We start from the raw sequence: 25,841 nt of genomic DNA, 5'->3' as shown, positions 1-25,841 counted from the left end.
CGAAGAGTTTAAATTTGACAAGTTGAAGATGAAAAACAATAACATAAAATGAGGTTATGGTGGTTACATCAAGGAGGCAACCGTTCAATCCCAAATTTCCCTACACTGATAACCATTTCTTGGTACTGTTTGGATCTTGATGGGTTTATCGGATTTGAAAACGAATACTTTGTTGTAGAATTCCAAAAACATGTTGTAACCTGTCTCATCATCCAAATCATTACACTTAGGTTAAGAGTATCAGCATGACTTCGATTATTAAATTGCAAGCGCTTTCGGGGGCCATGGACGAGTCGCCCCCTTGTTACGTCCTCCAAGTGGACGAAGTAAGAATTCTGTTGGACTGCGGCTGGGACGAGCATTTTGACATGGAAGTCATCAAAGAATTGAGAAGGTAAACATAACCTCAAATTGACGTTTGATGCGATTTAAACCTTTCCAGACATGTTCACACGATCGACGCTGTTCTGTTGTCCTATCCGGACGTCGCCCATTTAGGCGCCCTCCCGTACTTAATCGGAAAACTGGGATTGAATTGTCCCATCTATGCGACCATACCCGTGTACAAAATGGGACAGATGTTTATGTATGACCTGTACCAGTCCCACTATAACATGGAAGATTTTGATTTGTTCACCCTCGATGATGTGGACGCCACTTTTGAGAAGATAATCCAGTTGAAGTACAACCAAAGTGTTCCATTAAAGGGTAAAGTATAGGGATCTCATGTTTTGTATTATTATTATTTTTATTTTCCATGGATAGGTAAGGGGTATGGCTTGACCATCACGCCGCTACCCGCGGGTCACATGATCGGTGGCACGATTTGGAAAATCATGAAAGTCGGCGAAGAAGACATCATTTACGCGAACGACTTCAACCACAAGAAAGAGCGCCATCTGAACGGTTGCGAGCTAGAAAAGTTGCAAAGACCGTCTCTTTTCATCACGGACGCCTTCAACGCCAACTATCAGCAGGCCAGGAGGCGAGCTAGGGACGAAAAGCTGATGAGTAATTGCCGGAAATGTAGAAAAAAAAAGAAAGCGCTAACTGGATGATTTCAGCAAATATTCTGCAGACTTTGAGGAACAACGGGAACGTTTTGGTCGCAGTGGACACGGCGGGGCGTGTCTTGGAGTTGGCGCACATGCTGGACCAGCTCTGGAGGAACAAAGAATCGGGACTTTTAGCGTATTCGTTGGCATTACTGAACAACGTCAGCTACAACGTCGTGGAGTTTGCCAAATCGCAAATCGAATGGATGAGCGACAAGTTGATGCGAAGTTTTGAAGGTGCCAGAAACAATCCGTTCCAGTTCAAGCATCTTCAGTTGTGCCATAGTTTGCACGAACTTCAGAAGGTGTCAAGTCCCAAAGTCGTCTTGGCTAGTTCTCCAGACATGGAGAGTGGATTTTCCCGAGAATTGTTTCTCCAATGGTGTTCCAATCCAAACAACAGCGTTATAATAACGACCAGGTACGGTTTAGTTGGGGTTTTTTCTGTTGCCAACTTAATCGTGCGTTTCAAGGACATCGCCCGGGACTTTATCGAGAGATTTGGTCGATAATGGTGGAAACAGACCGATCGATTTGATCGTTAAGCGCCGGATCAAGTTGGAAGGCAGCGAATTAGAAGAATATCAGAAGAGCCAAAGAGATAAACGCGACGAGAACGCCAACAGGGAGTAAGTAATTGTCGGGTTGGCAGCACTGTTTTAAATTTCGTTTCAGCGGGGAGGAATCGGATTCAGATGACGACATAGAGATGAGCGTCATTTCGAAAGGGCGCCACGACATTGTTATTAAACAAGAGGGCAAAACGTCTGGAGGTTTCTTCAAGGTCACGAAAAAACAATACCCCATTTACCCGTTTCACGAAGAAAAAATAAAATGTGACGAGTACGGCGAGATTATCAAACCTGAAGAGTACAAGCTGGCGGAAATCGTGCCCGAGGCGGAAGATAACAAAGAGAATGTTGTTATCAAGAAAGAAGAGGAGGTCGTGCGTAAGACTGGAATATTTGGGAAAGAAGGTCGCGTTGAGTGTTTTTTTGCAGCTGAGGTCACTGAGGCGCCCTCCAAGTGCATCATCCTCCAGAGGACGGTCCAAGTCAATTGTCAAGTACAGTACATAGATTTTGAGGGTAGGTCGGACGGGGAATCCCTCATGAAGATCTTGTCGCAGTTGAGGCCCAGAAGGGTGGTCATCGTGAGGGGTTCCCCCGAAAGTACGGCGACGATACAGAATCACTGCCAGGAAAACATCGACGCGAGGGTGTTCGCCCCCATCAGGGGAGAAATCGTCGACGCCACGACCGAAACGCACATCTATCAGGTGCGCCTGACCGACGCTCTGGTCTCCCAGCTGAACTTCCAAAAGGCCAAAGAGGCGGAAGTTGCGTGGGTGAACGCCGAGATAGTGGTCCGGGAGAGTCAGCTGGACGCCAAGAGGATGAACGTAGACAACGAGCCCATGGAAGGTAAAGCGAGCGACTTAACGTCATTTCGGCAAAAGTGACGGTTAAAGATTCTAACCTCACTTTCGACATTTTTGTTTCAGTGGACGAGGAGGAAACAAAAATACTTACTTTGGAGCCCTTCATCACCAACATACCGCACGAGACGGTCTTCGTGAACGAGCTAAAACTGTCAGAATTCAAACAGATTCTGGCGAAAAGCAACATAACCTCAGAATTTTCCGGTGGGGTTTTGTGGTGCTGCAACGGCACGCTGGCCATCAGGAGGGTGGAGTCTGGGAGGGTGATACTCGAGGGTTGCATTTCAGAAGATTACTACAAAGTTAGAGAACTGTTGTACGAACAGTATGCAGTGTTATAAATGTATTTTTTTAATAACATTTCGTATGAATTTTTTTTATTGTGTCCCCCAAAATGCCATCAGTCTCCCTACACCTCCTTGCGACTCGAGCGAGTACATTCCCATGTACTGTCAAGACTTGACGTTTATTAGACGATTATTATGCGATAAATCGCCTGGCAACTGTTCTCCCGTCTCGCTCTTTCTCGCCGAGGCGCATCGCTCCTTCTGCGTCAGATCGAAACCAAATTGTCAAAAGACTCAAAAGTGGGGCTGGCTAATGAATGCAAAGTTGACGTCATGGTTTTTACACTGGCCATTCAGCCTGACGGAGATGTACGCCGTGTGTTAATTCCGACGGCAAGAGTAGCCAGCAGCGAATTTTTCGCACACGCCTCGAACAATGATTTAAGAATTCGTTCGGAAAAGGGACCCAAACAGGCTAATATTAGCACTAGAGGCGGTGTTGGGGCCAATGGCAACGCCGCCTTCCCCCACTCTTACTAATTCATTCAGTTATCTTTTCGCTGAGCATCATCGGCTATCTCTTTTTACTTGTGTACAGTAGATGATACAGAAAGTGTGGTGTTGGAGTGTTTTCTGTTTTGCTGTGGTTTTCTCGTGAGGAAAACGTGCGAAAAGCTGGTGGAAAGCGCCTTCCAGGAGGACACGAGGGTCCATCGGTGCGAAAGTAAGTGGAGGCGTGCGGGGGTTGCGCGTCGGCGGCGGGTCCGGCGGCGGGTTTGTGCGTTTTAGCCCGGTGACAAGAGTCAGCGGTAATATTCGCAGAGTCGGTGGAAATGCGAGCAGCGGCTGTCACCGGAGACTCCTCGGGGTGTCTTGCCGTTTTCGAGCGGCGATAAAGAGTTATCGGGGGATTACGCGGCGCGATAATATTTTTGGCCCACGGCCTGGCCGTAATGATTTATTTTTACAAAAACACCTCAATTACGCTCGCAGATAAACTTTATGTTTGATTTAGCGCCAAAAAACGTCGATTATGTACCGACCGAATGATGATTGATCTCAATAAAAATACGAACAAATGTTTTTCACAACTGTTCCAGGAATATTTCGAGCCGCATTTACGACCACTTTATTCGATAAACATATCACAATGAACCGGCCTGGCTTTGTGTTGTTGTTCTTCTCCTCGCCTGTCCCGGTCCCGGGGCCCCCTCGTTCCTCGAATTCCTCAATCTTTATCGATGAATAACCGAACGACATCAAAGTGCATATTAATATGCAATTAGCAGCGAGGCATGTCCAAATGCGACGCAATCGATTTGCTATTTAAATTATGCCCCGTTGAGAGGCCCGAACGCTTTATCGTTGTGTCAACGAGGGGGCCCCGCGGTCGCGAAACCCGTACACCTGCATCGCCGTACCGGTGCAGGTTGGCGAGGGTGCGACCAGACGAGGGTGCAGGTTCACCAGCCCCCCAGGCACCGGTCCTCGAGCCTGCCTCGCCGTTGTTCCACTCCCCTCGATTGTTGCGATTTTCCCGTGTTTACCAAAAGCTTCACGTGACGCTATCTTGACAAAATAAACGGATCGTTTTGTAAAAGACGAAACGAAGAGAGGCTGCTCGTCGACATTGAACTTGTTGCGATGACCGCAATTAGAGCACAATTTGAGAAAAAGTGGCTCCCGATGTCTGGAAGCGGTTAAAAGTGCAACATTACAAAACGAGCGTGGCAAATCGAGCGTCGTAACCGATTCCATGGTGGTCAACGATTGCAGAGAGCTAATCTAGGGGGTCGACGGTGGAGGTTTAATTAGGTCCAAGGCAGCAGGATGTGTAGGAAATAAATGTTGAAAATGTGTTTGCAATGCGATGTTGTAACGCTTACAAACAATGTTTGGCTTTATAAACGAGTGATTATTTCATAAAAATTATTTGGTGTCATAATGTCAGCTGAGTAAGATGTTATCGTTTGTGCAGCATGTGGCGACAAAGAAATGAATCTAGATGGCATGATTGATGCGCCAGGCGCGGGACAGTTCGACGGACTCACATTTCGCCAAAGCACAATTCGAATGTTGATTCTCTGCTTATTGTTTTAAACATCACCGGGTGTGCCTAATCTGTCAAAATACTCAAAATGTCGGGTTGGGGCCAATTACAAAACTTTGCTAGTAATTTTTGGGATTTTAAGTTGGCAACAGGAAAATTTGTTGTAAAATCCGATAAATCATAATTGGTAATTGACCATTGACTTATTATCAATTATTGTGAATAGATAAGTCTTCTTCCAGCGTAAAATTCAAGTTTGATGATGGAAACGATAGTTATTTAATGTCACAACAATCGCTTGTTAGTGTCAGTTAAAACATAGGCGCCGGGGTAGGTGGGAAAAAGTCTGCACAAAAAAATCACATTTAATTTTGCAGTTTTATTTGATGTCACTACTGTTAAAGTCGGAACACTTGAGTCGTCTCCAACACAAATATTCAATTCATAATCCAATTACTTACAGTACATTTTACACGTTTTTTTAGGTGATTTTACAAGAGAAATTCTACTTTTCGTTCCTTCCCAATACGACACATTCACGAACTGCTATGAAAAAATTGACACATAACTAACACTGCCAACTTATTTTTACGACACCAAATAACTTTCGTTTTCACCCCCAAATCTGAATTTACTCGTATTTGGTAATCAAATGTTTGTCTTGTCACGGTAAACTTTCACAGCTCACCATAAAAAAATACCATAGATATGCTTTTTTACTATTGACACCGCAATATTTACGATTTTGATTCATATTTCTTGGAAAAGCGTTTTTCGCACAGAAACGTTCTTCAATAAATGTGAATTGTGCACGCTCGATTTGCCCGAAATAAATATGTACCAACATTTTATTTTCAAATACCCCAGCTATATTTATACGTTCTCCCGATACACAAAATTGTAGATTTGACAGATACTCTGCAGTCCAAACTATTGCGTAAAATTTCATCAAAATACGCGTCGATCTCAAATGCTCATTTTTATTTTTAAATCATTTATTCAAAAACTCGTGCGTTTCGCCTAGTCCTAAAACGTTGTCAAGTTGGCTGCACTTTGTTTACTTGTCATTTGCGACAATGCCCTGGATACTTGACGTTATTTGACAGACTATTTAAAAAGTTTCAAGCATTTCGAAACTGACACATTCAATAGGCCAAATTTAATCGAAAAATCACCAAACTGGCACCACTCAATTATTTTTCGATTAATCTAACTGATAAGCGCACTTATCAAGAAAAAATGACGCAGTACACGTAACTTTTCTCAAAATTGGGGAACAATACTTTGAGGAAAAATCCGATGATGTGGTCTTATCAAATCGAGAGTTTGGATTAATTTAATTAGTCCAAAACGCTCCGGAATAAATACGCGATTGTCACGGCCCAGCTGGCATTGTTCTGGTTTGTCTGGTACGCATTTGGGGTGTTTCTCCGGAAGCGATCGCATCTTTGATTCCGGCGTGACCTCAACCAGTCTAGTGCATATTTCCGTCGGTTGTTTACGCGAATTGTCATTGTTCCAGTCGAATCGATTTCACAACTGTTGATAAAACGTTTAATCTGATCTTGATCTTATCCAAATCTCGATCGCGTACGCAGCCTCTCCGATTCTTTTTTTAGCCCGCAAGATCTAGGGTTGTAGAACAAGCAACCCGGCCATGTGATCTTATTACAGTTAACATCTGGCCCAACACGCCACCATTCCCTGCACGCATTGTCTCGACACATTTACTCTCGACGGAACGAGCCACATTCGATAAACAAACGTCTCGGTACCTACCCCTTGCGACAGTCGTCGGAGGGTTGCGAGGGCGATCCAATTTGCGCCGGATTGGGGCCCGGGGCGGTGTTACTCAATCGGCGGCGCTTTGATACGTTCCCGTTCTATTTAAAACCGGAGATTTATCTGGCGATTCTCGGGATCCGAGAGCGCAAACAAGCAGGGCCCCGCATGCACCTTGCAAGGTTGAAGCTGCATGCATTTGAATCGCGATGAGGCGGCCTCGGCGCACCTCGAGGCTCGCCAAAGCGGCAGGGGTGTGGGAATCGGGGGATGATCGAGGCCTGTGTGCCACCTGTTGCGTCAGATCGAGTTACAGTTATGCGGTGTTGTTGCAGATGGACATGGACTACAGTGCCTTCGACTACGACGTCGAAAACGAGGACTTCTACGAAGTGGCGGTCCCGGCCAAGGGCCAGAACAAGCGGAGGGTCACCTTCAAGCAGCAGATCTCCACCAAGGTGAGTGGCGCGCTACTGTCAAATTGACGTTTGCCTCCATATTGGAAAATGGCACCGACACCTCGATGGAAAAATAAACGCGCCGGACGTTTGTGTTTGCAGTAAACAAATTTCAGCCTTTGTTGTCCGTCCTCCCTTTGATTTCTGCCTCCTCCGTAAAAATAGCTCTTCTCTGATGAACGAGTGGATGGACGCCGCGTTTGTTATTCTTTTCCGGCGATTCGTTTCTCACAGAGAAGCCCCATCGGGAGACAGGTTGATATCACACCCACGCCGTCGAAACGGGCGCACTTCCTGTATTTAAGTCTTGCGCCGGTCGTTGAAAAGAGACGGTATCTCCACCTTCCGGTGCCGAATTAAAACGGTCGAGTGCTCGCAGTGATTGGCCTTAATTACCGACGAGGGAGGTGATGGGGTGTCAGCTGAAACGAGACGAACGTACGTGGAGACTAGAGCCGCTCCGGCCAAGACGACAAGGGTTCGTCTTTTGGGGAAAACTGTTGGGTTTCCCAATTTGGGACCCGGAGCTGGTTTCGCGGCCAAGATTTGGCTTTTGACGTTCGCTCTCCAGTACAAATAAGCTGTGGAGGATCGAGCATGGTCGATAGCGTCATCGGTGTTGACGTTAGGTTGAATAAATTCCCAGTGACAAAGAGGTTTGTGTTGAGCGCCCGAAACATGGGAATTTCGAATTAAAATAAACACTTAGAGGCAGAGTCGAGATACACACGCCATTCTATCGCCCCCGAAAGCGCAAATGTTTCCAAAAACTGTTAGATTCGCGCAACAAACATGTTTTTCACCAAAGTGCAACTTTTTGCTTGTTTCTGCAGCTTTGGCGGACCTATCCTAATATGGTAAAGAATTGATGAAAACTGGCCAGGTTGGTCTTTTCGTCTTTCTGGTGCACGAAATGGTTATTTATGTGACGCGCTTAGTAAATTAATCTTTACGGGCGCGCTGGCACTTGCGGGACGAGTGACGTAAGGAACGAGTCTCCATAAGCCAGTAAGCCCAGTAAAGATTAATTGCTAAGCGAGTTGCGTACAAACTTTTATTTCCATCTTCAGCCTTTAAATTTCGTTTTTTAATTGTTATTTATGTTTATAAAAATTTTGTAATGAAAGGCGGTGGGGCAATTATACCTACGTCGTCATGGTGTTGAGATAAACAACAAAAATACTGTCAGAAGTTTGTTGCAAAAAAAAATGGCTTTAATGCCCGATGAAAACTTTGAAGGCGATTTTCTTGAAATGCAAGAAAATAACCACGGAATTACCAACGCTGCAAGTGCGGTTTTTCAAAAATCATTTAATTAGTTTTGATTAATTATTATTTTTTGATGATCCTTGTAAAGTCTTTAAAATTATCAAACACATTGGTCAGCATTTCAGGTTCCAGATTTGCTGTGATATCTTTAATCGCTTGTTGCAGTTCTTGCAAATTGTTAATCGAAATTCTATACAGTACGTTTTTTAAATGGGGAAACAAAAAAAAATCAAGAGGAGTCAAATCAGGTGATTGGCTTGTTCACAATCACGCATTGACCTATTGGTCTGGAACAATTCGTTCAAATAATTAATTGCTGTTCGTGCCGCGTGAGCAGTAGCTGAATCTTGTTGAAAATAGATCTTTGTTAGTACCACATCATCCAACTGATTTTATGAATGGTTCAAGGAGTCTGTGGTATCGTGAGCGTTAATAGTTCCATTATAGAAGATCTGGACGATAATTCGCCTTCGGGACCAGACCAATTTTAATTGGATGCAGTGGCATAATTTTCAGAGTTACACAAACAGAAAGGCGAAACCAAGCCTCATCAGTAAAAAAACGAATACCTTGCGTGTCATTATTAAGTAAATCGTTGTTTTGCCAACGGCAAAATATGATCCGTGGAAAAAAAATCTGGACGTAGGAGTTGTTGAACCAAAGAATATTTGTAAGGATGTAAATGTAAATTACAAGGATCACAGTTACATTCGGAAATAGGCCACTGCATAGTGTGTCCAAAAAGTCTGGAAACACCCCAATAAAATAGAAACGGAGGATTTTCGAGAAAAACGCAAAAACAGGTCAACTAGCGTTTTCGAAAAGCTTTCTGTGATGGTATCTGTTTGCTGTTTTTGATGACCTTGAAAGAGTTATGATGTCATCAGAGGTTTTTTAAATGGAAACGTCGCATTTTTACTACCGTTTTTAATAGATCTTTTAATTGTCTACCCGAGGTCAAAAAGATTTTCAATTTACATAAGAAATTTCCTGAAAAAAACCTATTTTTTTTTTTAATACGTAATAACATTTTCAAGGTCATCGAAAAGACCGAACAGACACTCTCAGCAGAAATCTTTTTTAAAACACTAATTGACCTGTCTTTCGATTTTTTTCAAAAATTATGCGTTACGTTTTCATTAGGGTATTTCCAGACTTTTTGGACACACTGTATGTTGCGCTCAACAATGAAAACCATTTTTATAGTTGTTTATTATTTTCGAAAATTAATTAACAATAAATGTCTTGTGGACGCCATTGTTTTGATTTAAACTGCTTTGCCAAAGCAGTATTCCAAAAGTATTACCAACCTATCAAAACTAGTGACAACCTGATAATACTAAAAAAAAAAACTGTTTTTTCAAATTTTTTGTGCGTTTAATTTTTGATAAATCCAATTTTTTTGCAAAATGTGACCAATCTTCACAACATCGGTTTAGAAAAATTCATGGCCTCCTAAATCGAAAGAGGCAAAGTCTCTTTCTTTGTCTCTTTTGATCTAGGAGGCCATGGAAAAATTGATTATATGTAATTCACAAAAATGTCGCTATTTTCTCGGGCGTGAGCTGATGGACTGTGTAAATGTGGCAACGTTGAGATCAGCTGAGCAGGTAAAACGAGTCTATATCCGAAATTTACATTACAGTAGAGTCATCTTGCAAGGCCTTATTTTATTTTCGTTGTTCTTATCTACAGATAGTGAGGGAAAATTAGAAATATGGTCACAAATAACCTCAAACTATGCATATGACCTTTTTCTGCGTAGCTGCCAAGCTGTGAAAAGTGTTGTCATGTTTAACCCCTTTCCGAAGAACGTTGATAACATGACTATAATATTGGTAAATATCTACATATCGCATATGTGATGCAAATTAACGTCGTTTGTCAATGTTTAATACATAGTATATTATTAATTATTATAAGAGTTTTATAACACGCTTGATTGTGACACGAGTTGGTTGGGGCAGTGAGGAGTCGTATAAAACGAATGTAATATACTATTTTTTCTATATACTTTGGTCGCATTAGTTTGATAAAATCTCAAAAATCTATTTATGAAATAATCTAGGGACTTTTGTGTGGCATGAATTATGGTGGCATTTCTGTGAAATTTATGTCAAATGTTTTAATTGTTAACAGGAGCTTGCTAGAGATGCCGGACGCCGGCCAGCGTGCTATTACAGCAATACCAACGTAATACGTATTAAAAAAAAAACCAAAAACAGTTTCACAAAAAGTTCCTTTGGGACACTACTTTTAGTTTCACGGACCCACTTATGATATCAAAGTAGAAAAATGCCATTTTCTAACTTGCACTCTTCGAATTTAGACAAAATTTTGTCACTAAATGAGTAAATTCCCAGATAAAGCTAAAGTGTGGATAAAGTACAAAATACCTTTCTGCAAGTAAATGTCTGTTATTTGTGTCATTTATAGATATTTATGTTTACCAACGTGGGGCGCAGATATTTAACTTCAAGTGTTTTTGTGGAACATCGCATGTATGCGACGATACATTCTTAATACTTATCTGTCGCAAGAATTCCGCGGTGATTTGTGCTTTTCTTTGATTGTCAAACTGTGCTCGTCATTTGTTTGCTCACAGTCGGTAATTCCACATTTATTGAGGTCTCACTATTTGGCCAAGAAATAATTTCTCCAAAACCATCGAGCAGACAAGGTTTTTTGATTGTTATTCTTTGAACTTTGATTTTTTCGTTTAATAATCATCGACGAAAAATTCTATTTACAACACGTAGTAAAATTCCACCGTAGAGATAAATGAGGTACGCGAAGGATTGTTTAACAAGCGTTTGCCAATTTTGCGTGGGCTGCACAGAAAAGGAATCAATCGGGAATTCGAGCAGTTCGCTGGAACAAAAGGAAAGATTGAAAGCTTCAAGTCCAGCCGGAGTGACATCAGGAATTGTAATCTTATCAGTCGAGTGTTTGTGATGCTGTCAAGGTGTTTTCGCTGATATTAATGTCAGCGTGAATTTAAAATGTTGTTGAACTGATAAGAGTAGGGGTCCTGGGGTGGGTTGCATTCGCAAAATCACGGCTTGTCTGAGCCACTCCCACAGAAACAACAATCGAAGAGTTCGCCTCGGAAGGAGCGGAAACCCGGGTCTCCATTAAGGTGTCAACGTGGAAATATCGGTGGCATTATCCTCTGAACCCTATCCGGAAGCAGCGAACACGTGGAATGGTAGAAGAAGCCGCGACGGGAATTCTAATGACCCAAAAGGAGCAAAACCTGAAAGACAACGTCTTTTTTGAGAGCCGGGTGATCCTTTATTTCGAGGTGACACCTGAATTCGTGTTATAATTACTCCGGGTAGTCGTAGACATCCGGTGCGTGATAGCATCGCTTCCGCCGAGGACACGCATTTGATACTGTCGATTTTTATGGGGGCCGGGATTAGAGTGACGTTACCGGTCCGAAACGAGATGACACAACGGTGACGATTCGGGGGCCAACACCGGTTGTGCAACAAGTTCGGCCTGCAAGAAAAAACGTCAAATATCCAAACGAAAAAGTGACTTTCGAAACCTTGCAAACCGTGAAATCAATTAACTCCAGAAATGAGTAAAATGCGAAATCACCTTCGAACCATTAAGTGCCATTATTATTTTTTAGGAGCGATATGGCAGCAATCTAATTCGGAAAAGTACCGATCGAAATGCTAATCTGATACCGATAACGCGGCTTTATTGGCGATTTGCGGCTGAGGCGCGGGCCAAATCACGAAATTAAACCGTGTCGCGACGTAACCTCAAATTTAACACCTGTCAAATTCGAATTTCGAACGCGGTACTAACTTCATCGCGGTCAATGACAAGCGCGTTTGACAGTTGACAAATCGAATCCAATGTCAACTTCATGGCGTTCTGTGTGAGATTTTTCCATTTTTTCTTTTCCTGCCGTTGAAATCATGCCTTTTGGTTTTTAGAGAGAAGATTTGTGGTGTCGAGGGTCGAAAGTCGTAATTCGTCTCATTATAAAACAATCTACGTCCCGTGCAGCGTCGCCTCCTGGCAAAGCAATAAGTTGTCTGTTAGTTGCGCCATCATGTGAATACAAAACCGCCACAATTTATTCATAAACGAGCCACGGCCGTGCATATACGAGTAGGCATGAGGCGCGATCCTCCGGAGGCAGGCGGGGTCGTGGGCCGCGAAGAAACGCGCTCCGGAACACCGGAAAATCTCGATCGCGTTCAATTAGCTTAGGTCGATAGCGACCGCTCCAGACGGAGCGTGGGCCCGAAGAAAGAGCCACTGTTGACAGAGATAAACACAAGACAGATGCGTTCTTCATGTAACACAACAGTCATCGGCCCCGGGGGCGAGGGGACCGCGCGCGCCGACACGAAGGTGCGCTCACTCCCAACACCAGAAGCCCGGGGATGAGTCACGTGGGCGAAGGGTTGGAGGGACGCGAGGAGCTTAATTTGGCTTGATGGCGGAGAGAACGATTCGACCGTTGTGACATGTAAATGATGTAACTTCATTCATCTCGACGGACCGTCTGGGAATTTATTAGAGCTGCAAGGATTGGCAACAGTGCGCGATGATGGACCCACCAGCAGCACTCGCGGATTAATTGGAAACGGTAAATGTCTTTAAAAATGCTAATTTGCAATCGGTGCAGACACGACGAGGACCGGTCGGGGGCGGGACACGGTTTCAAAGTTGTTCCAAGGAATCAATCATCTGGGCTCCGGTGCACCGCGTTTATTCAATTTTCTACTTTTTTTGGTGGAAGCAATGACTTTGTGGTATTGCGTTAAAAAGCATTCGGTCAAACAAGATTCGCCAACTAGTTTCTTGAGATTTTACCGAAGGCGGTGCTGAAAACCAGTTTGTTTATAAATATTATGTAATGATGAAAATTGTAATTTTACTCGACTCTGAGGACTTTGCGACATAATTGGCATTTTTGACCTCATTAGTCGACTCAAAGAAAAATTTCCTGCGTGAACTAATTGAAAATGTATTATCTAAATAAATTACACGAGAAAGTGGAAGTTTATTATTTATAAAACCTTCAAATTGGAAGAAAAATTGGATTCCAACTGTGACGAAGACGCTACAGGGACATTTTTGTTGAGTGGTTCCATAAATAACGAATTTTTAAGCGAGAAATTTATTTTTGCGTCATTCTCTACGAATCGTAATTTTATCGGGGGTCTAAATAAAAATCAAGAGTGCTTTGAGAAATTTCACGGACGCATGTCCAGCATAATATGTTACGTTTATTCAGTTGAATCAACAACCACTTTGTAACGTTAGATATCAGATTTTAAAAAAAGACGAAAAAAGCACGAAATAAAATCAAAAACACTTGATCACAAACTGGATATTATACTTGACCATAATAACACTCTCGCCCTTATTTAATATTTGAAAAATCTCAGTAACGCTGCTGTTGGATTTTACTCCACCATGGTCACGACGTCATCATCGAAGTCATGGGCCGTCTAGATCTGTGGCAAGTTCAAAGAGAAAAGTACACATCACGTGGTGTCCAACGTAACTGGTTATCACGTAAATCCTAGAACCGCCCATGTACTTCTCGATTTGAACGTTTTCTACCTGAAGAATGTCAGAATACAGATTAAATAATACACTTTATCTGTATTCACATTATTGTGTAACCCCCTCTTCTAACGGCCATACTGACCTTCCTGGAAAACTTGAATTATTTATGGGATGACCCAATAGAATTACCTGAGCAGTAGAAGTAAAAATTACGCGTAATTTACACAAGTACAAAGGTTACACTTTACAGCGAAATAAAACCCATAAGATTTGCAAGTGAAAATGTCGTTTCCTCTGGATAACTTCATGTATTTACATGTTAGTCTAGACTGGTAAGGTATTTGTGGGGCGACACAGAGTTGGATAGATTTTTGCGCCCCCTGTTTTATGAAATAAATCATTCGATAAGGAAACTATTGTGAGAAAAAGCAATTTGAGTGTTTACATCTCCGTCCCAGCCGATCGCTTTTTATTAGCGAGCGCCGCTTTTAATCAACTTAGACCTGGAAGAGAGTAAGTCCGGGACGCGGCCCCCTCGCCGGTGAGCATTTTTATTCCCGGCCCCTCGAGCCGCGGCCTTAAATCAATTCGTCGGGGGTCGTGCGCTTCTGAGAAGGCGGCAGCGGCAGCAGCGCCGATTAGGGGGTCACGTCCTTTGTGTTTGTCCAGAAATAGCCGATGGTTTCTTCGAAATCCATCTCGTGAAGAATTGATTGTGGGCCGGTATATCATTAGACCACTTTATGCCTCCTTCCCGTAATAAATCCTTTGTCACCTGAACATTGAGCTCGCCCGTGCACAACGCTATCATAATAACGGTGCACCGTCTAGAAATAGCCTTGGCTGAACTTGAGCCAGCGATCGCAATGGCCATGTTTGGCCTCTGCAGCCGTTAACTCGCCGCAAGAGAACCGCCGCACATCTGGCGAAAACCTCCCGAGCCCCAGGTCGCGCTCGCCTCCTCCCGAAAGTGGGTTAGGGGAGGGCCGTAAATCTCCGTCAACGTCGGTGTGGAAACCGCGCTTATCAGCAACCGGGAGCTGAAATGATCGGCGTTACGCAACGACTTGTTACACGTCCATTCATTCATGTCTAGCAAAGCAAGGCCGCGTGTTCGACTCCTACCAGTTCCATTCATGAAACTCTGTTTGTTTACTTTCTTCGGCTAATTGTGGTGGCCGGCGGTTATGCAACCAGTTATACACTCGATGGCCGACTGATCGAATTGGTGGTTTCAGAGCGACGATGTCGACTTGGTCACTCTGGGCGCGATGAAGACGGAGCTGGTGGACGACAATGACGACGCACACACGCCCCAGTCGGTATGCTCCATCCAGAAGGTCCCCTCCATCAGCGACCTCTCGGACCCGGAGGCGTCTCTAGGTGAGTAGCGCCGCAGCTTCACCAATTCTAAACCTCCACCACCGTTTTCGGATTCCTCTCGTGTTCATTCATCTCCGGCCCAGCGTGCCACAGTCTAATTAACGTCGGTGGTGGGGTTGAGCGTTTCGCATTAATGAGGATGTTGCCGTTTATACTATTTAGCATTTGCGGTTACATAAGTGCCAGACGTGGATGATTCAACCGAGCTTTATCGAAATGACAATGAGAAGAGTTGTGCGGAATCCCGCACGACCAAAGACACCAATCGCACCGATAGTGCGTAGCGTGACACGCGGGGGATGCAGGATGTCAGACCTGTTTCGCATCCTGCCCCGAGGATCAAATTAACTTGTCTTTTTTCTTGGCGCGCTTAATGGTGAATCTGTATCGGTTGTAAAGTACTTCCGTTTTCGGACAGGTCGAGCTTCTGGGAAAGACTCGCTCGCAATTAATACACCTGCGCACTTGACCGGATTTCATTCCAGATGATTATGATCTTCGATCTGACAGGTGGAAATTAATTTTCAAGCGGTTCCCACCACGATCTCAGATGGCACTTCTGTTTGTGGGTCGCGTGTCTTGACTGACACGACAACGACGAAAAAATTGTTTATCTTGTGATAATTTTCACGCTTCTGTTTAGTCGCTCCATTTATCGAGTCGCCGTTGATGTCTCATCTCTTAAGACAAAGACTGCACTCTCTCCACTGTTGCATCACGCTGTACGTTGCGTTTCGATCGATCGCGCGATAAAACGAATTTTTACATTCTTTTCCTCTCCTGCACTTGTTGCTCTATTGTACATTTTGTTGACCTTCAACGCTCACCGTGTTGTTTTACTCTTCGCTAGTTTTACAGAATTTCTATTTCTCTTGCCTCATATCTATTACAACAATTCGCAATTGCCGCAATTACTTTCTAATTCATTTTAATTTTCATTTCAAAATTTACACAACGCTGAAATTGCATCGCCATTTTGACATTGTTGACAGTTCATCGTTAACATGTTTTGACAGTTGCAACAAGAAAAATACAAGAAAATTACCATCAAGATCGTACCAATTTGTGGTGGAGTGGCCTCAAATAACGAAAATTCACCAAAACTGGACAATTTCGTGAAATCCGCAGCTTTTAATTACCACAAACAAATCCGAGTAGGCAACAATTAATACAGATGTGTTGTGTTGGTTGCCTACCTAGCGGTTACAATTTAATTCGCTGTTGCTAGTTTTGCGTTTTATTGTTTGGAAAGGTGATTTTGAGCGAGCAAATGATGGGGAAAAGTCGGGGGCAAGAGTCGGCGGTGCGTTTTTTGTGTACTTGGCCGACCTGGAGGCCGCGATCGCCCCGCAGACGTTGCCACTAACACAAAGCGACTCCACACACGTTTCAAACTCGTTTCGAGTGACCTCAAGAACTCGAGCAGGTGCAATTCAATGACGGATCATTTTATATTATTTAGTTCTTGAGCGCTCGGCTCATCTTCTTCCACATAGTGCGTCGAATAAGGACGCACTGTTTTCGCAGTGGACTCGCAAACAAAATACAGGTTCCCCCAGCAACGCTAAGTGGAGATTTACAATCCGTTTTTTCCGTGCGTTCCCATCGAAAAAAAAGTCCAAAAGAAAGACGACGCAAAGATGTGAGATATGCCCGAGCGCATGAAATTGCGAGTTCTCATTATACAGGTATGGGGAATCGGGTAAAAATTTTATTTTATTTATCGTACCCGCAGAGCAACCAATTAAGTGTTGATAAATAATGGCGGCCGGGGGAGCACCGTGATTCCGATAACTACAGGGGGAGCGTGAAAAGTGTGAGTTTTCGGGGCGACATCTCGTGGGTGCGTGTCGACTGTCACCTCGTGTTGTGTCGCTCGGTGCTGCCCCCGTGGCCATTTTTACGAAACGCGAGTCGTTGCGGATTTTTCGAATTGACCGAGTGGATGAACTCGCTGCGTCCTTCACTTGTTAATAACGAAACAAAAAAAGAGACGTGCATGTTGAGCGCCACCTGCTCTCCTGGATCGGCGTTGGACTAGTGCAGAGTCGGTCCGGTCGTCTCGTTCTGTCGTGTGGGGCGCAGCCCGGCGCGACAGAGTAGGAGAGCGGCCCCGCTCCGAGAATAATTCTACCTGAACCCGGCCGTGTAATAGAAGATAGTAGTGGACTCGGTAGATAGATGATTCGGCCCCAGGCTCAGTTTTTATACTCGGTCAACAACCCAACGCCTTATCCTCCGGGGCACATATGCTAAACATATCTTTTCCGTATTTCGTGTCCTTTTTATTTTCGCTTCCATCGACAACAAAACGACCAACGAGGCGATCCAGGAAACCGGCTCTTTGTCGTCCGTACCGAAAACACCGGATATTTCATTATAAATTAATTAATCGCCTGCACCGCGACGATTTTCTGCCCAATTTGGAGGTAATGCGGGTCCGGTCGAGGCGACCCGGAGGAAATCGTTTAATCACGGCCGGGTTAATGAAGACGTTGCTCGGCGAAATGGTGACTGTCGTGGTTGCAGCGGAAACGGGCTATAAAATCTGGTCGGAGGGTGACACCAGATGCGTGTGGAACCTGAAAAGTGCGACACCGCCGTCACATCCGGCCAAGGACGCATCCTAGGTGGAATCGCTTCGTTACGACCGTGTCGGAGATTAAAGACGAGTTGATTAGCATTCAGGTTCGGCGTTTACGCTCAAATTGTGTTTCCGGTCACAGACATCGCCTGTCCCAACAATTAATTCCGCCATTAATCGCGGTGACGTTACACGAGATGCTGCGCCAACGGGGACTTTTCGTTTTTGACACACGTGACGACAGCTCCTGGAAAAAACCACACATTCAAACACTTTTTCCACCCAAAACCACATTTCTTACTTGCACGTTCTTGTTACTTCAATTCTTTTACACCTTTATTTTACCATTCCTGATCACCAACAGGATATTATGCCCCCAACACATAAAGCTTTGATCTCGTTCTTTTGCAATTCGAGATATGCCGCAATTTCGTTTCCGCTTCTGTGATTTTATGTCATTTTTGACATTTGTTATTTAAGCAGTTACGCAACGCGAATTAAGCTCGGCCTGAGTGTCGGACTTTTCTTGCTTGTACCAACAGCTCAAATAAACAACAAGACCAAGAATTGTCTTTTATTTTGCACAAACTCGACGCTCTTAATGTCATCAGTACCAACTCTCGATAACGCAATGTTTAGGTTGGCAACGCGATTTTACTTGGCGAAAACTGGGGTGTTGATTTGGAACGCACCCTCCGTTTGACGTTAGAATGACGCGCGACATTGGAAGAAACGTCAAATTCGGTGTGAAAATCCTTCGATTGTAATTTTCTGACGGAGATAATTGCACCGTCTCGTTTTCAGCGATTGCACACATAAATTAGGGTCAATTTTTGCAAATACCAAGGTTAGTGCAACGGTATGATTTTGGAAAGTTTTATTAGCGAACCACAATCAATTACATAACACTCCTTAATAAAAGAAACCATACACAAACCCATGGCTTATAATTGCCTATCATTAGATTATGTAAATCGGCATGACAGCTTTATTACGAACATAATAGGCACCCGCCTCCGACACAAATCATCGATTTTATTTACTCAATTCGGTTGCAGTGGCCGTCTTGACCTCGTTCGCTCCGGGTCCATAGTTTACCGGAGAGAGACGATTAAAAATCGGTTCCCAGACCGCCATTAGCATATTAATCGGTTTAAAATCCCCCGAACTCGCCGGACTTATGAGTTACGAGTCGTCTCGTAGGTGGCCGAGATGCTCTGGAACGGGTTACAGTTCGGTAGCCTCCACACGGGGGCACCCCCCACGTTCGACCGCCCCAGGTGCAACAGGTTCCGTTGTGACGTCACCGGGAGCCACGCGACCGCTTCATTCATGCCTCCCCCCCACCACGTCCAAGACGGATTTACTCTCCGGTCACGGATCTCCCAGAGCCGGGCCGCGGAGAGCCTCTTCTGCTGCATCATCCTCGTCGTGAGGTTTCAATTAACGCGATCGTTACGAGGGTGGCGGAAGGCCCCGACGTCCTGCAGGAGCGACTCGATATGAATGGGACGCTCCCAATTCGGACGAAATGAATGGAATAACGACGGAGCGAGGAGTTGGATGGAGTATTTTTAAAAGTTCGACCTCAATTTCGACACCGACTCTTTGATTTTTTGCATTGTCTGTGCGAGTCTCGCTAGATTAGTCAACACTTTCCAATTACAAAGCCGGAGCAGTCGACGGTTTCATCATGGTGGAGTTCTATGTATAGGAGATGCGCCAATCTACATTTTTTGCGCCCACAACAAGGATAAAATTAATTTTTACGTTGTTCAGATACTTCACGCGGAAAAAGTGGAACTCAGGAACAACACGAGATTGAAGAAAACTGAAGAACTAGAAAGGAGAACTGTCTCGGGAGGAAGAGAAAGCATCAAAAAGAAGGAGCTGATTGTTGAGGGATGACAGTAAGATTTTTGTGCGGGGTGCACCGGTGTGCAGCAAGGATCCGCCCCCGGCCCTCTTGCATTTTCCGATTTAATATCGACAGTTGTTTATATCGGTTGCAAAAAATTCTAGGAAGTTGCACACAGGATAAACACACTCATCGATACCTGACGAGGTATAATTTAAACCGGAAGCAATCAATTGACAATTCTAGAAAAAAGCCATTGACATTTTGAAAGGGTACTTGATCGGAGTGTCGCAAGTGATAAGTGTGGCCGAGAAGGTCGTGGTGGTGGTGTTTTTTTTTTGGGGAGACTTTATGCCCCGGCGTTACGCAAGACCATTTAAAATTAGGTTACGTGAGAGAAGAGTTTTTGTTGTTTTTGGCCGTGATTTCCTGTTGGTTAATTTCTGGCGGACCGGTTTCGTCTCGTAAATAACGAACGAGAGACAGAACCGATCCGGTCCTAATTATATTCAGAAAGCAAAAATCGATGGGAAACTGTTGTTGGTCGGGGAGTTTGGTCCGAGTCCATCGCGGAATTTCTTCATTAATTGGTGCTGGCTAGAAGAAAGGATCGTCGGATGATTGTAAAAAAGTCCGCGGGTGAACGCTCTTGCGTCTATGTGTTTTATTTAATTTATTCCACATTTTAGCCGGGCAATAATGCCTCGGTTTATATCATATTTCTCTGTAATTAGTGCCAAGGAATTTATAGTTCTATCAATGCGTAATTGACTTTATTAGCTTAGGAAACAGCGGGAATGTTGCATATCAAATTAAAATAAATGGTTATGGTGCGCGCAAATGGTAAATTATTAAAATACTCGGACATTTTTTACTAATTATCGTTTTTGTCGGGAGTCTCGGCGAAATTTCGGATTTTTGAAATGCCGACTGGCTCAATGAATGGAACGCCGACCGATGATTCCATTCGTTAAAACACCGATGGTTCACATAAAAACATACGCATAAAAGCCGATGCAGGATTCTATATGCGATAATTACCCACGGGGGCCGTTTCGAGATGACCATCGACAAGATCTTACTCCGACAATTAAGACGGCCTTTTGTCGGGTCGGCAGCCGAGAACTGGACGTTTGGGAATTTTTGTGTCTAAATAACCAAAATCGAACACGACTCTAACGATCCACGAGACCCAATTCGGATCTCAGACATTCCAAGAATCTTCAGATTTATGCGTTAAAATCACCGAAAATCCGAAAGGAATGGGACGAGACACGAATAATACGAACAATTAAAAAGGAGAAATAAAAAACTTGTTTCTCGAGAGACAAACTGAAAAAGGAAGAAAGCGAAAGTGAGATAAGAAAAAAAGAACGAGTGCAGAGAAAGAATTAAAAATTTGAAAGCTGGAGGACAGACATGAGGAAATTGAAAAATGGGAAATGGTGGTAATTTTGTAGTAGTTTGTTATGTCTGTGTAGGAACCAAAACATTGTAGTTTGCTTAAGCCAAGTCAAAAAAGAGAGTGAAAGTGAAAGAACGTTACTGTTTTTCAAAAAATAAAAATCCAAAAAATGTGTCTCAGTAATCCATCAGATGTCAGATGTGAAGCAGGAGAAATATTTTAGATGTTTGACAAATCACAGGGAAAAACGTTGGCTCAGAGTTAAGAAAATAAATTTGAAGAGCTAAAATTGAAACAATAAAAGACCAAAAATGTTTCTGTGCCAACTATTTAAAAGACCTGAGAAAGAGAAAGTCGTCAGTTTTTTAATAATTCTTCGTAAGTTACGAAGGTGAAGGAGTATAGGAAAAAATACGGATTGGGTCATTAAGTAGATAAATGTTTCAAGAATCTCGAGGGAAAGTTGGGAAACAAAATTTTAAGAGCTAAAACTGGAAATTGCAAAAACAACAAATAGTCTTGTGGTAACTGTTTGAAATATGTCAGAAAGAGATCTTCACTCTTAAAACTGACTGATTTAAAGACTGGCAGATGAAGAGAAACCGTCAGGAGCTTGACAATGAGATAATCTGACAGGAGGAATTGTTTTCAGTAACTTTCTAATCAGTTTGAATAATAGGTTCTCTTTTCAGTAAGAACTAGAAGTTTTGCTTAGATCTGAAAATTTAGACTGAGAAGAATCTAATGTTGAGATTGGGAAGTATAAAAGCGAAATTAAAGGAGAGAAATCTTTCAGTAGTTCAATTGTTGCTTCGAGGAACTAATGCAGTAATGCCCAGAATAATCTTGTAGTATTTTTTTGAAAAATCTAAGAAACAGGACATTTTGGAACAAAGGGGGGAGTATGTTGAATGAAGGTGAACAATCCAACCTAAAGTAGGTTTAAAAAAAAAGTTTCGAGACAAAGCGTGAAGTTCTGAGAACTGAGAACGTTCAAGATTGATAGAAAAAGGTAAATCAGGAACAAAAGAGAGAACAATTTGACAAAATTTTGTACGGTTTGGAAAATTAAGGGCCCAAAAGTTAGCGAAGTTCAATTTCGAAAGGTCAAAATTTAATATTTGGAAGACCAAGAATAATCCTGCAGTGGTCGAAAGATCTGAAAAAGAGATCTTCAATCTTTCACAAATTCTTTATCATACAAGGTGTCGCAAAATTAACGTATTCCAAGTCGGGGGTTTTGTAGTGAAAAATCTCAGGAATCTCGAAAAAATTAAATAAAAAATATAGGCGGGGTCTTTACAAAGATATATGGGTCTGAAGGTTCAAACTTTTCATCATGTTTTCTTCAAATAAAAAATGTAAATGGTTGACATTCATTTTGAAATATGGTGAGGATGATTTTGTAAAATATTAAAATATAAATGAAAAAACATTTCTTGAAAAAACAGCTTTAGGTATATCGAAAAAATAAGTTTTATTTTTCCAATTTTTGTTCAGAAGGGAAGTAGAACATTTTTGTTTAAACATTTTTACTTGGTCAACAGGATGTCCCCTACTAAGCCCCGAACTCCGAATATGATAATTTTAAGACACCCTGTATAAAGAATATACTCGTAAATGAATAAGAATGGAGAATGTAACCTTAAGTAAGTGTCAAGGTTGAGAACATGTAATTGTCAAAAGCTAAACTGAAAATGTATGAAAGACGTGAAAAAGAGATCTTCATGCTCTAAAATGTGAAGTGTCATAAAGAGAAACAAGTAACTAAAGAACTTGACAGTGAAAAGATGATATTTTTTGAAGATTGATGTTGTAATGACTTTTTAGAAGATTTGAGAAAGTGGGATTCTTTTAAAGACTTTCAGACGAAAGGGAACCAAGAGTTCGAAAAACAGAAAACGCGCTACCCACAAGGACGATTTCCTTTTGATCCTTCTGACAGGTCGGAATCGAGTTCCCAGGATCTACCGATATAAATCTGCGCCTCGAGCAAACGACCTTGACGCACCAGAAGCTGGAAAGTCCGAAAACAAAGACCGCGAACGATCCCGAAAGCGTCGACCTTGACCGTCTGAAAGCAAGAAAAGCTCCGAGAAGCTCCGTCGTTCCCTTTCCGGTCTTGATCGCATCGATTTTATCCCGATATAGGTTAGTTTGCCGTTCGAAAAGCGCGAGTCGATCTCATTTCCGGTGTCGGCGGCGCCGGCTAGATCTCGTTCGATTTTCGAAATTCGAAAGTCCCGGCCGGCATCGACTTGTGACTCTGTTGATTTCTCTCGGGTCGCGGCGACATCCGCCGCTCGAACCGAATGCAACATAATAAACACAAACTTCCTGAACAAATCTAATTTGCGAGCTGATTTCCTAAACACGAAATAACGGTAGAACGGCCGCCAAAAAAATCCCCCAGCTATTCTCGAACGCACCCACGTCATAAATCAAGCCGAACCGTGAACGAAACTCGTACATAGACACTGAAACTATTATATAAACACTTATATATCCTGCTGTCTTATTTTTGTCCGCCCCGGGGGCATGTAGTAGGTATACTGACCCCGCCATCTTACCTATTCATTCATAGATCGTGGGAAACAGTAGAGAAACCGTTCACCACCGGAGAGAACCTGTCCGGAGCTCGATCCTCTTCGGCCACGCTCACCGCCGCATTCACCGTCTCTCTCCGAGTTTAGGCCGTCGCGATCGGAATAGCCCCCAGACCAGAACTGCATATATCGTTTGCCCCCGCCGCCGCGCCCCCCGCAGCCCCAGGGCGCGTCCGTTCTCCGCGCTCTTAATATAAGATAATCTTTGTTCCGATTATAGTTTATGTTAATTGCGCCTATATTGATTCTGTTATAAAACGAGTTACTGTTATGCGAGCCACTCCGATTAGCCAAGTCAAAAATTGCGCCCCGGCCAGTGGCGTAACACTTTAACACTTACGCAACTTCATTCACGATCAGGAGCTGTCGTAACTTGATCCATTCATCCCGCTCGACGGAATGTCAAATGTCGAAAACTGCCGTTGCCGCGGGATGTTGGACTGCCGGAAATCGTCCGGGATTGATTCATACGCGGCGCGAGTTGAATGTCAAATGTCAACGTTTTTATCTGTGCACAACCGCAATTACTACGTTGAAACTTTTCCATCACGGTTTTTTTATCTTCAACCTGGCTCGACCGAGCTGGCCGATAATGCAAAACGAATCATTTTCCTACAGATTTTTTACGATGAGTGATCGAATTCTGATGGCGAATCGATGGCAGCTGTCAAATTACTGTCAGACGAAGAAAAGTTCAGTTGGTTGCAAAAAAAAACGGGAACTGTTTTTTACATTTTTACAATTTTCTCATAGTGTGAAACCTTCTTAGGTTAGAATTACATGGGGTCAAAATTTTTAAAAACTAATTTTCAAATAGACAATTGACATAATTATGGACAAAACCTGATTTTGATTTACATTAGGAAAGTTTTCTTTTCCCGTTTTTTTTTTGCAACCAACTGTATAGTCGAATTTTTACCCTTTTGAGGTGACGTCACGATTTTCTTCCTCGCTTTCTCTTTATTGAAACGACAGAAACAGAAAAAAACAAAAAAAAGACACATCTATTTATTGATGGTCACTTTGAGGTTATTTTATGCTTCTGTCCATTTGACAATTTTTAATTTTTTTCACTTATTACATTGATTACAAACATAACCTTTCGAAGCAATTGTAAAAAATTTGACACATTTATAGTTATTTATGATCAATTCAAATTTGTTTCTGATCCTAGCTCAAACATACGTAAAGTTACTAGATAATGACGTCATCGCAAAAGGGTAAAAATTGGACTATACAACCTTTTTACCAGAGGCTCTGGCAACTCAGAAATTGTCGTAACTTGACTCAAATGTGTCACAAACTGAAGTTCGTCCCCGAATTAATATCAAAAGAAAACTTTTGCAGTGTGTAAATTGTCGCGACTTGATCGATACGTTTATTTGTAAAATAACTTGTTTGCTACAAGGTAAGTACTGTTAGTTTTGACAGTTTTGTAAATTTTTTAGATTTGCTTTTGTAAATTAATAAAGAACTTAATCTGATACTCCTAAATTAGTTTGAGAGGTTGTGGTTTGTTCTGATAACGTAGAATGTCACGTTTTTATTTTTAACAGTAGAGATTATATTCTGAGGTCTGCGTTTTGTATATGGATGTGTAAACAAATGGTCTCGTTGCAAAATTAAATCCCCAGGATGCACCTTCTACGTTTAATACCCTAATTCCCTTTCAAATTCTGTCAAATTTTGATGATTTCGGGGACAAAACACTTCAAAATAACGGAAATAATAGCAAGCAGGCTACTTGACTACAGATTCTTTGAACGCTCGTTACCTCCCCTGTACACTAATTTATTTTGCGAAAATTTTGCAGAATTCTATTTTCATCCAGTGCGACATTCACCTGACAATGTAAAGTGTATACAGGGTGGATTAAAAATGTTTTTCCCATATTCTTGTCCAAAGTTGAGTAAGATAAAGCTTTAATTTAGTTTTTTTAGAGTGTTTTTCGAATATTTTTACTCTCAATGAAAACAGGTCCTTCAGGAATAAGAGTTTTAAGTCACCATAATTCTCCCGATAACTTACTTAAATACAGTGTATCATATAGCGTGGCCCATGAGTCAAAGGATTTAAACAGTTTTCTTTCTTGTTTTTCTTAATATAACTGTATAGTTTC

General features: G+C 42.6%; 2 protein-coding genes across 3 annotated transcripts in view; both read left to right on the top strand.

Moving 5' to 3' along the window:
* Positions 1–128: 128 nt before the first annotated feature.
* Positions 129–2,856, top strand: Cpsf100 (cleavage and polyadenylation specificity factor subunit 2). Its single transcript, XM_069039871.1, has 8 exons — positions 129–394; positions 443–708; positions 766–1,011; positions 1,065–1,476; positions 1,529–1,684; positions 1,731–2,005; positions 2,057–2,479; positions 2,560–2,856. Exons 1-8 carry the CDS (start codon positions 246–248, stop codon positions 2,835–2,837), a joined length of 2,205 nt encoding a protein of 734 aa, XP_068895972.1. The 5' UTR covers positions 129–245; the 3' UTR covers positions 2,838–2,856.
* A 490-nt stretch (positions 2,857–3,346) lies between these two features.
* pnt (pointed) overlaps positions 3,347–25,841 on the top strand; it is an 83,926-nt gene continuing 61,431 nt past the window's right edge. For both annotated transcript variants that reach the window (XM_069039875.1, XM_069039873.1), the window contains exons 1-3: positions 3,347–3,507; positions 6,951–7,073; positions 15,125–15,269. In XM_069039875.1, the coding sequence (XP_068895976.1) occupies positions 6,951–7,073; positions 15,125–15,269 (268 nt within the window). In that variant the 5' untranslated portion in view covers positions 3,347–3,507. The remainder of the gene's footprint in view (positions 3,508–6,950; positions 7,074–15,124; positions 15,270–25,841) is intronic.

Source organism: Tenebrio molitor, chromosome 2 (genome assembly GCF_963966145.1).
Source record: "Tenebrio molitor chromosome 2, icTenMoli1.1, whole genome shotgun sequence".
NCBI classification, from domain to species: Eukaryota; Metazoa; Arthropoda; class Insecta; order Coleoptera; family Tenebrionidae; genus Tenebrio; species Tenebrio molitor.
The sequence above is the reverse complement of the archived record's forward strand: the minus strand, read 5'-3'. Positions and strand labels throughout refer to the sequence as shown.

Excerpts from the sequence above, each read along its gene's own strand:
- Cpsf100 (XM_069039871.1), top strand. The coding sequence starts at position 246 with ATGACTTCGATTATTAAATTGCAAGCGCTTTCGGGGGCCATGGACGAG. Across the intron at positions 709-765 it reads CCAAAGTGTTCCATTAAAGG|GTAAGGGGTATGGCTTGACC; the intron begins GTAAAGTATAGG and ends TTCCATGGATAG. Across the intron at positions 2,006-2,056 it reads GAAAGAAGAGGAGGTCGTGC|CTGAGGTCACTGAGGCGCCC; the intron begins GTAAGACTGGAA and ends GTTTTTTTGCAG.